We start from the raw sequence: 12125 nt of genomic DNA on the forward strand, positions 1-12125 counted from the left end.
CATTCACCTTTGTGGTTCTGAGTAGATTTCAGGAACTGAGGACAGGAGACCAAATATTATAATAAAAGATGCCCCCCCACCCCCCCCACCCCCGCGCTTCTGTTGCTCAGCAAATTCCAAGGGTTTGGGGAGCTGTAAGCGAAGAACAAAAACTATCAAATATATATGCAAAATATATTTTGGTTAGCTGAGTGACCAAATACATATATTTCTTTCTTTCTTTCTTTTTTTTTTTAGAGAGACAGAGAGTGCTAGCCAGGCGCAGGGGGAGAGGGAGAGAGAGAATCTCAAGCACGCTCCATGCCCACAGGGAGCCCAACCCTGAGATCAGGATCTGAGCCAAAACCAAGAGTTGGACGCTTACCGCTTACCAACTGAGCCACCCAGGCGCCACTCTATTTTTCTTACAAGTCATAATATCACGGTTGGGGCCATGAGGAGGCAGGCATGGCTGGGGAGCGTGTAAGCTGGTGAGAAATTTGGCCCTAATTATCAAATCCATTTACTCTGGGACCTAGCCTAGCGATTCCATTTCTAGGAATTCATCCTACAGAAATGCTTATACGTGTGCAAAATAATGGGGATCTATACAAGTTAGTTATTGCAGGTTTCTTCCAATTAGCAAAAGATTGGAAGTAATCCAAATGTGCATTATATTAAGGGGACTGGCTAAAAAAAATCGTACATCCATACACCCTGCCCTACAACGTTTATGCCTTTCCTTGTCTTCTTTAACAGGGTTAATATATCTTGGCTCCAAATTCAGCACGGCGTTTAATGGAGACCATTAGAAGCATTCCCACCAAGTCAGGAGCAAGAGTGATGACTCACTATTAGCAGCATGATTTAAGAATGTACTAGAAGTGCCAACCAATGCAAGCTGGGAAGACAAGCCAGAGGTATACAAATCTGAAAGGAGAAAGTAACACTTTCACTATTAGAATATAAGATTATCCACATACCTGGAAAATCCAAGCGAATCATTGGAAACAACCACTACAAACAGCAAGAATCTGTGAATTCCCAGTGAACAAAATTCAAACACAGAAATCAACAGTCTCACATTGCTCGCTGTTCCGGGATGACGGGCCACCGGTAAAACCAGGGAACCCTGTGAGCCCGAGCCCAGAGTGGCACTTCATTTGCTGTAAAATGAGGTCTTTGAGCAGAAGCCGTGCTGTGCAGAACACCACGGTGATGACTTTGGCATTTTGTAAGTCAGCTTTTGGCAGAGGTGTTCTGGGCAGCTGGTGTCTGTGGGTGCCCACTCCAATCCAGCCCTGTTCAGAGACAAGGGAGTGGCCCCGTCATCATGAACACAGCCCCATCAGGAGGAACAGACAAGGGCACCCACATGCGCCCAGTGCTATCTGGGCCTGCCCGTAATTCAGGCAGGAGGGGACCAGGAGGGCTCCCTGGAGGAAGCAATTATCTGAAGGGTGACAGAGGTAGGCAAAGGGTGGAGAGGGCATTTTGCACAGCAGGAGATGAGCTGTGTGGAAGCAGGAAGGAAAAGGGTGGATCTGGGGCACCCCAGGAATTCAGTCTGGCTAAAATATGACCTGGGAGGGCATTCATTGAAGAAATACAGGAAGTCCTTCAGTTAGAAGGGCCAGGCTCAGTCCAGTTGATGTGAAATGTTGGGGTTTGTGAGTCAACAGTTGAAAGAATTTTTGAGATGTTTTTGGTGCAAGAAAGGTGGTTTTATTAAAGCACAGGGAGAGGACCCGTGGGTTGAAAGAGCTGCATAGGGTCGTGAGGAGTGACTGATTATATACTTTCAAGTTGGGAGGGGTTAGGGACAGCGTGAGTCTCTAAGGAATTTGGAAGCGACGTTCCAGGACCTTGAGGGGCTGGCTGCTGTAAGGGTAAGTTCATTCAGTACCATCTGGTAAAACCTTAGTCAGGAGACCATTCAGATGGACATCAGAGGGCCCATAAGCTTGGAGGATGATTGCTAACATATATCTTGGCGGGGGGGCGGGGGCGGTAGAGATAAAGGACGTTCGTTTCCGGATGAGATTTTTACATGTTAAAGAAGACTTACAGGACCCTGGAGGTCAGGCTAATGTCAAGCTAGGTTGTCTTTTGCCTCCAGCCAAGTATTCACTTTGAGGCCGTTGAGTTCCTGGCGGAAGGTCACTCTGCTTTTCTCAAGTATTGTCAATGGGCTGTGAAGGAAACTCAATTATGTTTTCTTCTACATTTCTTTTACCTTTTGTTCTCCATATCCAGGGTGAGTTACTACCTGGGGTGGGGCTGTGGAGGCTGTGGTAGGGGGAGGTGGGAACACTTGGGATTACAGGAGGGGAAGTTGCTGGGGGTGCAGGGAGATGTCAGGTTGTCCTTACGGGACATGTGACTTTCTGCAAGGTGCTAACCTGTTTCTTCATCTGTTAAAAGGGGACCATAATAATCTACACACAGGGCATGCTAAACGAAGCGTGCATGGGAAATGATCACAGTGCCTAGCACAACGGACTGTTGGGAACTGGTACCATTTACCGCCAGCCTCACCCACAGGGACACCTCCAGCATGGAGCCCAGGTCTGTACTTGCAGAGTCCGAGTGAGTGAAGGTTACCCGTCCACTGGCCTGAGCCCCCACTGATTACATTTGAACCTCCAATCCTCCAGGAGGTCTTGCTTCCTCCCCGGCCTTCCTGGGATGCTACAGCCCCACCCGAGCGCTCCCACTACCCTCTGCACACCTCCCTTCACATCTCCCTTGCTGTGTCCTGGACCTTGCCCCCTTCAGACTGTGAGTTCTGGGAGGGTACCGCCTTGGGCTTCCCGCTCACCTCTACAAGGCAGGGGGCCAGTGTTGGACGAACATTCTGAGCACTGCAGAAACCAGCTGTGGGCTCTGTTCTTTTGCAGCTGACACATCAGAGAGCTGTACTTTTATGAGCTGTTGGGATGGAGATGGATTATTTGTCCAGGACATTTGAGCTTGAGTCAGAACGATCTTAGAGGGGAGTTCAGTGTCAGGGTCATGTGGAACTAGGCCTGGGTAAGTGTCAGGGCTGACACTTTCAACTGGCACCAAATAGGACTGTAGCCAAGGGAAAGCAGACCCAAGGCCCAGGGGCAGGAACAAGGGAAGATGAGAAACACCAAAACACAGACGACCCAGGTCTCTGCCAGGGGACAGAGCTCAAAGAAGAGAAAAAGGGCTGGACTAGTCCCATTGCCCTCTGGCAAACTGTGTGAGTAGATGTGTCTTCTGGATGTGGACTTGCACTCCCTGTCCATAATGCTTTTCCCAGCACAACCAACCGTGGACTGATGGAATGCCCTATTTACCAGCATGGCATTCTACATAGAACTTGTAGTTAAAAAAACTCCTTTCACAGCAAATGAAGTGAAGCCATGGACTTGCGATCACGTACCTCACAGGTTTTGCCACATCTCTCACCACGCAGAAGCAGCTGGATAGAGTGAAATGGCCTCTGGAAGACTCAGCCGTGATGCTGCGGGGAGACAGTATCCTGCAAGGGCCGAGTTCTACCTTAAAGGCTTCGGTATATGCTAGGCGTGAATCTACTCTGCTGTAACCAGAAGTCGTGGGGCCAAGGAATCAAGGGAGAGGAGTGGGAGTGGTTCCTCTCACCACTCAAAGTGGCTCTGCTGGCTTGGAGGTCTTGGTTTTCCAAGGAGGAATGTTTCCACCAGGGAACACAGCCATGGCTCCGCTGGGTTGCACACTGAGGCTCACCTGGCTATTTGGGGCTCATCAGGACACTGAACCAACAAGCTAGTCAGGGGATTATTCTACTGGCTGGGGAATATTCTCGAGGGGAAACGTGTGCTGCCACATGACAGGGGTGGGGAGGACTGTGGCTGGAGCCCACAGTCCTCCCCTCTAGGTCCCTCTTAGAAATTACAATGATGAGGGGCGCCTGGGTGGCTCAGTCGTTAAGCATCTGCCTTCGGCTCAGGTCATGGTCCCGGGGTCCTGGGATCGAGCCCCGCATCGGGCTCCCTGCTCAGCGGGAAGCCTGCTTCTCCCTCTCCCACTCCCCCTGCTTGTGTTCCCTCTCTCGCTGTGTCTCTCTCTGTCAAATAAATAAATAAAATCTTAAAAAAAAAAAAAAAAAGAAATTACAATGATGAATGAAAAACTAAAAAAATAAAGGCAGGACAATTAATTCAGACCCTTTAGGAATAAAGGTTTGATCAACCATGCCAAAAAAGAACCCAGCTGAGATCCTGGCTGAGGGCAAAGGAGATGTAGACCAGGTAGTGGAAAAGGCAGTTATAAATAGCAACTCCAGAAGCGCAAGCACGTGCTTGCACGCGCACACACACACACACACACACACACACGACTTCCTTCTCAGTATCTCATGCAATTTCTGTTGGAAGCTAACTTTACTGTTTAGTGTTTAGGTAGCATCCTGTGATTCTATATTCTATTCAGACGAGACTGTGACTAGATGGGAGCAATCAGCATGGCCCAGAGATCCACACAATTGCCGGGCTTTATGTTTCCTCAGTTTGGGAGAGAGTAAGTCCATCTTCTTACAATGAGTTGCATCTTGGACAGAAACGGAGTAGCTTTTGTGATAATATTAAAGTTCAAATACATGTAGGGCGCCTGGGTGGCTCAGTTGGTTAAGCGGCTGCCTTCGGCTCAGGTCATGATCCTGGAGTCCCGGGATCGAGTCCCACGTCAGGCTCCCTGCTCAGCAGGGAGTCTGCTTCTCCCTCTGACTCTCCTCCCTCTCATGCTCTCTGTCTCTCATTCTCTCTCTCGCAAATAAATAAAATCTTTAAAAAAAAAAAAAAGTTCAAATACATGTAGAAGGCTGTGTATAGATGCTGTGCAGCTAAGGCGCAGGGCTGTACCAACTACAAGACTTTGTCTCTCAGCTTCACACCCAGCATTTTTAACTGTTTTTGTGCAACTGGCCACAGCACTCTGCAAACATTTCTGCTTTGCTCGCTGGTATCCTGTGGGATTTCTCCAGCAGGATGCCCGGGAGAGAAGCCTCAGTGCTGGAGGAGGAAAAGGGACCCCGATCCTTCCCGTTTCTACAGCATGACCCCTTTGCAGCTGCGGCAAGCGTGTCCCCGTAGCTGCAGCTCGATCCAGGGGCTCTCCATCTTCAACACACTCAGAAGCAGCTCCGTCATGCCCGCAGACACCCCAGCACCAGGGGAGTGGCCTCCATCCTGAGGCAGCTGGTCCTGGGGCTGCTGTCTTCTTGATTCTTCCTTTCTTTTTGCCTTTTTACTTACTGTGTCAAAAATCCTAAACTATTGTTAACATGACTTTCATGTGTTGTGTCTTCTATTTGGACCATGACTGACAGACACAGGAAGTTTCTACGTATTGAAATGGGAAAGAAATGGTGTCAAGTCTGCACTGTTTTAAATCCTTCATCAGCTGAGGCTCTGCAATGTTTCTCTCTCCCTTGGTATTTCACACGGGCACTTGGTGATTTCTTCAAATTCTATTTCGAATTTCCTTCCGGTTCAATAGTCCTCAGCCCATGTTGAGAATAGAAATGAACAGTATTTTGATATTAAAACTTTGTATCAAAAACACTTCAATGGAGTTTTGGCAATGATTAATAACCAATGAGAGAGTATCTTTAGAACACATTTATGTCAATGACCCCACACTGTCTGAACTATCCCACAGGTTTTGTTCTGGAATGGATTTAAAAGCCCTGTGCACTGGAGGACAGACTGAGCAGCCCCAACTACCAGCTTCCCCGCTTCCCCGGATGAAAGAGTCCACAGCCTGGTTGTTGCGGATATTTTCCATTTATTACCGCAGTAGACAACTGCTCTGAAAGTGCAACACCAAATCACTTTGCCACAGCGTCTGCTCCTCCACTGGCAAATTCTGGGAAGTTCATTCTTGGAGCATCGTGGACCACAAGCTTCTCTCGAGGTGGAAGATTATTGCCACTGCCAATGTCACAGGAAAAAACCCCACACACATGAAAGGAAGGACAAAATGAGAAGAGCACTGGAGAGGAGGAGGGGCCAATTTCAAATGGAAAACCCAGCAGAGGGGTCATGGGGAAACAGCCCGCCTGTGCAAAGTGGAAGGTGACTCCCCGTCTCCTGGAAGCAACCTACATGTTTGTCCCCAGAACAGGTGAGACCATCACCACCGCCACGCCACAGCTCGGTGTAGCAGAGGCCCATGGAGTCAAAAAGAAATGAAAGGACCTCTCAAGCCAGTTTGGAAAATGGGTGGTTTGGCTAAACTGACTCTTCGACCTCCCACTTAAAGCTGCTGGGCGGAATATCTGGGAGAGCTCGGGGCGGGGGGGGGGGGGAGACACTGCCTGAGAGAAATAACTCTTGTTCTAACCAGCACAAGGGTCAGCATCTTTTGATGGTAAAAAATAACTTTCAAATACTGCAATGACAAGGAGGAAGGGAAACATGAGCAGCTCTAGAAAACACAAGAGATTAAAAAATCTGAATGAGACCAAAAAAAGCACAAAAAGATGAATACGGACGATACACCGAAGCACTCAGCCTGACAGAACCCTCCCTCATGAACACATTATACACATACACACCCGCTCGCACACACATAATAGTCAGGCAGATGCCCCAAGGAGGGCAAATCCAAACGTCTGCTCTCTTTGGGATTCTCATGGCAAATCTGAGTGTAGGCAAAAGTGAAGCCCTTCCTGGGGTCTAAACAAATACTCAGGAAGCAGCCTTTGCTCCCCATTTTAGCCAATGTTGCTCCTATATTTGCCTGAGCCCTTCACGACTGTCTGGGCACTACAATTCATTCTTCATACTCCTGGAGTTTAAATCACTGCTAGATCTTCTTCTCTGTAGATCTAACTTCACCTGTAATGGAAGCACCTCCCTTTTGGCTCCTGTACTCCCTGCTCTTTCGGGGGAAAAAGCATCCCAAGACAGTGGTAATTAGAAGGTGTTCGGGAGTTGGAAAGTAGGAAGAGAGTAATATAAATACAATAAGGAAATGCCTGTTACTCTCATATGATTTCTCTGAGACCAGGTGGCTAAGGGCCTGGCCTTCAAGGATAGGTTTTAGGAGAGGCCTTAATTTAAGGTACTGCGATCTCTGCTCACAAGAGCCAAGTAAGACAGTGCTCCTTGGAGGTTGCTGTAGGAATCGTACTCAGTACTTATTTCCATCCTAGGTGCTCTTCTGACCTCTCTGACTTCAGTCCTTCTGGAGTGAGGTCACCTGGCTTCTCTGATGCATGACCGGTCATTTTTAAAGCATGTTTGGCAGTGGCCTACGAGAGGTTTCTGCCTGGGTATCGTGGATCAGCACACACTGACTAGCGCATCTACCAGGTGATACGGACGGAAAGCAGGTTTCCTCAACCACTGCAGACAGGCACAGCCATGCAAAGAAAGCCACCCATCACGGTCACCTTTTTGTCAGATGCCCCAGTTTCAGGATCATAGAATTTACCACATGAAGTGTTAATACTGGGTGACAACCAAGCTTTTGCTTCCCTTCCTCAATGAGGGTCACGCAAGAACCCACAGGAACAGGCTGGACACACAGGCCCTGCTCATCTGGTTTCAGACATTGCCCTCAGCTCCAAATCCTGCACTTGGAACCGCTATTATAACTTAGCTCCTAATCACACTGGATTCTGCTCCAGTTTAATTTACCAAGGCATACCTTCTGAGCCGCCTCAGTGAAACCAGTGTGGCCCACTGGCTTAAAATTCTAAGTGCAGCAGTGCCTAAGAAGAAAGAGTCCCACAGGAGGGAGGACTGGAGGGCATAAGGCAGGAGACTATACACAATCAGTAACACATTTTCAGAAAATGGTGGGCTTGGGGGAAGAGGGGAGAGAAATAAACAAAATGTCCCAATAATTTAATGGCAGAGCTAGAAGAGAGCATTTATAGCTATTCTGGGACTCTCCAACAAAAAGCTTTTCCTGGATGCACAGACATTCATAATACTGATAACTCTCAGTCGACAGCTCTGGCTTGTACACGTGGTCACGATGCCCTTTGTACAGCAGCGAAGAGCATAACAAAACGCCGACAGGCATCTGGACAGCACACAGCAAAACGAAAGGCTGAACTCCCCCCACCCCGACAGAATCCCATTTAGAAAAAAGTTTGTCTATTACAAAGTCACGTTTTCTGTTTTTCCGCTTTATAAAGTCAGCGATGCTGGAGGGTGTCTAGCGGAATCCGTCCTCCAGGAATGAGTGCAAAAGGGGAGCGCACGGCTCAGGGACGTCCCTTCAGTGAGCAGATGGAAGGACCAGCTGGAGACCTCCCATCCATTTTGGACAAACACACACATACAGAAAAGGATTATTGCCAGCTTGAGTACTTTCACAATGTGATTTTTGTATTTCGGAAGCTTGAATTGTCCCTGAAAGAAAAAAATGGGAGAAAACAGAGCATTCAATACACAGATCTTCTACAGGCAACAACACACATACGGGGCAGGGATGGGGCGGAGACCTGAACTCAGCAGCTCCAGGGCCCTCATGACACACCCCAGAAATTTCCTTCCTTGCTAATCTAATGCCAACATAGCAAACCACCTCCCAAGTCCCTTTGAACACTTCAACTCGACTATTTTCAAGAGCCAAAGATTAGAAACAACCCACATACTTAGCAAAAGGGCACTGGTTAAATACAACTATTATGGCACATTCATTCACTGGGACACTTGTGCAGCTTAAAAAAAAACAAGCCAAGGAAGCTCACTACTAATATGGAAAACTCTCCAAGAGAAACTGAGAAGGTATGGAATAGTGTATGTACATGGTACACCACCTTTTGTGTAAGTGGGGGTGGGGGAAATAAGGTCATAGTTCATATCGCTTGTATGGACATAAAGTCTATAAGGCCACCCAAGAAACCAACAACAATGGTTACATGGGGCAGTGGAGGAGGGAAAGGGGGGCACAGCAGAAACTGAGCAGGTGCAGTTAGACTGGGGAGGAAACCCCCTTTTTTCTCACACTCACCCATATGCACACATACTTAAAAAAAAAAAAATCAAACGATGTGATTATATCATGTATTCAAAAAAATCAACCTACCAATCAACCAAAAAACTCTCTGTTCAAAACGTATAGCTACTTATAAAAGGATATTCCACGAGGTGAAATACTCATAGCCTTTAGACACTTAGCTATAATTCTTAAAAGAGAAGCATGTGTGTATGTAACACATGGTAAGTCATATCCTCTTAGTCGCCTTCTCTTGGATGTAGACAGGCTTGGCCACCCACCAGAAACCTTTCCTGTTCCACACTAGAAATCCAACATCTCAGCATTTCACATTGCCATTTGAATCCCACAATCTTAGGGCTGGAAAGGGCTTTAAAGGTCACCTCATCTGCTGCTATAGCTCAGAGCTTCAGACTTTAAAGTATCTGAAATTCTAGAACAGAAATACTCATTAATCTGATTTTTGAGTCATTACTTCCTTTTAGTTTTAGTGGGATATTCTAGAAGCCTTAGCTTTAACTGACCCATCTTAAAATTGCTACAACTTATTGGGTGTATGGCTATTGGCACAGAGTACATATGAAAGAATACGCTCAGCCCAGACAAACAGCAGTCTCCAGTTAGCAATAACAGATTCTCCCCTATGATGGCAGCAGGCTGACAGGAAAGAACAGCCCTCAATACACGAGGAGAATGACTGTGGACAAGTACACTGAGAGAGGAAACCAGAGCTGGTGTAGGTGAACTCTGGCTGGGAAGAAACTGATGTTATCTCAACGGACCACTAGTATTTTTATAACTGACATGCATGACCATGTAGCTCATTTATCCATGGCTACTGAGCATTTTGAAGATTTCCACCTAAGGAGGTAAAGACTGAACACAAAGAAAAACCTAATGGGGTGATCATCTTTTTAAAAGGCCTTTCAAAAGGACAGATCCCACTGAGGTGCCACAAGTAGCTAGCAAAGGATGAATAAGGTTGTATCTGATTATAAAACAGACAAGCAGGCGTAACTGATGTGTGCGTGTGACTTCTGAGTCCCCTTGGGGATGATGTACTACTGAGACTGTGTCAGAGAAGCCCTCTACTAACAAAAGAAGTGATCAGGAAGGAATGGTTTGCTCTGTTCCCTTTCTTCCCTTTTGATGCCCCCTCTATCCCCACAGAGCAACTGGATCACAAAAGTCAATCAGCAGGGAGAAATAAAATGAGTAAATAGAAAGGCGGAGTGTGGGGACGGTAGCATCACAGGATTTTCTGACTGGGAAAATGATTTATCTTGGAGTAAGAGAGATGGCAGGCAAGCGTCTCGACCTGCCTTTCATCTGTTTAGTGACGAAGAGGGAAGAACTTTCCGGACAAGTCATCACTGTAAGCAGGTCACCTTTATCTTTTGGAAAAGTCTCTGTACTGTGCTGGGCTTAGGCCACAGACAAATTTTCTCTCTGTGGCAGGTAAACTGAAGAGCTCTATAATACTTTCCTATCCAATCCAGGTATTTACTATTTATTCTAAGTACTTCTATTATCACAGATCTCTTCAGGGTCAGAAAATCTAAGAAATCACAATTATTCTAAGGTTTATTTGTAATGTGGAAAAGGGGAGAAGAGTAAGGAGCCAGAAAAATCTAGCTGAGCTTGTCCCTTTGATATAAAGGAAAACAAAGAGCAATGAGAACGGGTGACAGGCTCCTGACAATGACAGGCTGGTGGCAGCTGGTGGCTCTGGTCCAGCTTTTCTAAAAAAAAAAAATGGGCTGAGAACAGCTCGCTGCCAGATTTAGTCTGAGGAATGCGTTCACCTCAGACCAGCTGAGAACTAATCCACCGTTCTGTCCCTCACCCCGGGGCTGCAGTGCCAGAGAGATTAGGAGACACAGAAAGGAAGGAGGAAGACAGGAAGTGGCAGAGGTCACAGGCAACTTTTAATTTTTTTTAAAAAGATGGGCTTCTGTTCTTTTAAAAGCAAACTATAATTTAGAAAATCCAGAGTGAGCTCCTAAAAGCTAGCCCCTCTAGCCACCCAGCAATGTTGTAATGGTGCATGGGTGACCAGGAAGGGTTTTCTGTTGTTTTTGTTTTTTTAATGATACAACAGATCTTTTAGAAGGAAATAAGAACATTTTTACATCCTCATCTGTGAATTTACGTAAAATAAGCAACTGGGACTGGGCCTAGTGTACTGATTTAAAGGGGCTTTTCAGACATCAGTTTTTCCACTGTATCTTAATTTATTCCCAAGGATTTTTACACATCAGGGCACAGAAGCCAAAAGACCCACAAGGCTAGAGAAGTCAGAAAGATGTGCTCTACCGGATGACTCTTTGTCCTGATAGTGGGGCCTCAGAAATACCAGAGCCCTAACCAAACTGGCTTCCAACTTCACATTCCCAGGCATCTTAGGCAAATCTATTGCCCAAATACTCTGAAATAGCTTTCTAATCTGCTTTGCCTCCCCATAATCACCTTTTTCATCCTTCTAGAGAAAAGGACAAGTTCCAACTCTGGGAAGAATAAGCTGAGGTAGAGGCTGGCTCGTGAGGGTGGACAACAGAGAAGTACGGTGGCCGGTTCCTGACAGGAACGCCTCTGTTCTTGTAGGAAGCTATCGCTGAGCTCGTGCCCAGCAAGGGCAGCACAGTTGTTCTGGGGCCTCAAGGGAACACTGAGGAGGAGCCCTACCTGACTCGGCTCCGGAGGGGGATCTGAGAGTACACTCACAATTCAGCCTACACACGGTCTTCCGAGGAACATTCTCTGTCAGCTGTCCACCCCGGGCTAGCTCTGGCTTCCTCCCCTCTCCCTCACTGGATAATAAAATTGCAAACCCTTCCTAGGTTCAGTGGGGCAAGTTTCAGCCTCTAATCTCCCACTGAGTGCCAACTTCATTCCCCAACAACACAGATCACTGCTCTGCGCTTGCCAGGCCAGACACATAAGTAACCCTCAATCCTCCCCAGCAGCTAACCGGGACTACTATTGAAGCCATGGTTAAAAGTGCAATCCTGATTTATAATGCAGATCAAATGAAACCGTTCTAGAATATTAGCAGCTATATGTAATAGCATAAAATATCAGGTAAACTGAGGAGAAGTATTTGTGCTTCAAGAAGAATTACTTAAAAAAAAAAAAAGAATTACTTAAATAGCAGTTTTTATTTCTCCCCAGATCATGGT

The 12125-nt window shown here is 46.7% G+C and overlaps 1 protein-coding gene across 2 annotated transcripts in view; it reads right to left on the minus strand.

The window, feature by feature from the left end:
- Positions 1 to 5755: 5755 nt before the first annotated feature.
- The window catches only part of EIF4E2 (eukaryotic translation initiation factor 4E family member 2), a 31434-nt gene continuing 25064 nt past the window's right edge, over positions 5756 to 12125 (minus strand). For both annotated transcript variants that reach the window (XM_081813386.1, XM_081813385.1), the window contains one exon: positions 5756 to 8357. In XM_081813386.1, the coding sequence (XP_081669512.1) occupies positions 8318 to 8357 (40 nt within the window). In that variant the 3' untranslated portion in view covers positions 5756 to 8317. The remainder of the gene's footprint in view (positions 8358 to 12125) is intronic.

This window comes from Leptonychotes weddellii, chromosome 3 (assembly GCF_054177405.1).
Source record: "Leptonychotes weddellii isolate Sample4059 chromosome 3, ASM5417740v2, whole genome shotgun sequence".
NCBI lineage: Eukaryota > Metazoa > Chordata > Mammalia > Carnivora > Phocidae > Leptonychotes > Leptonychotes weddellii.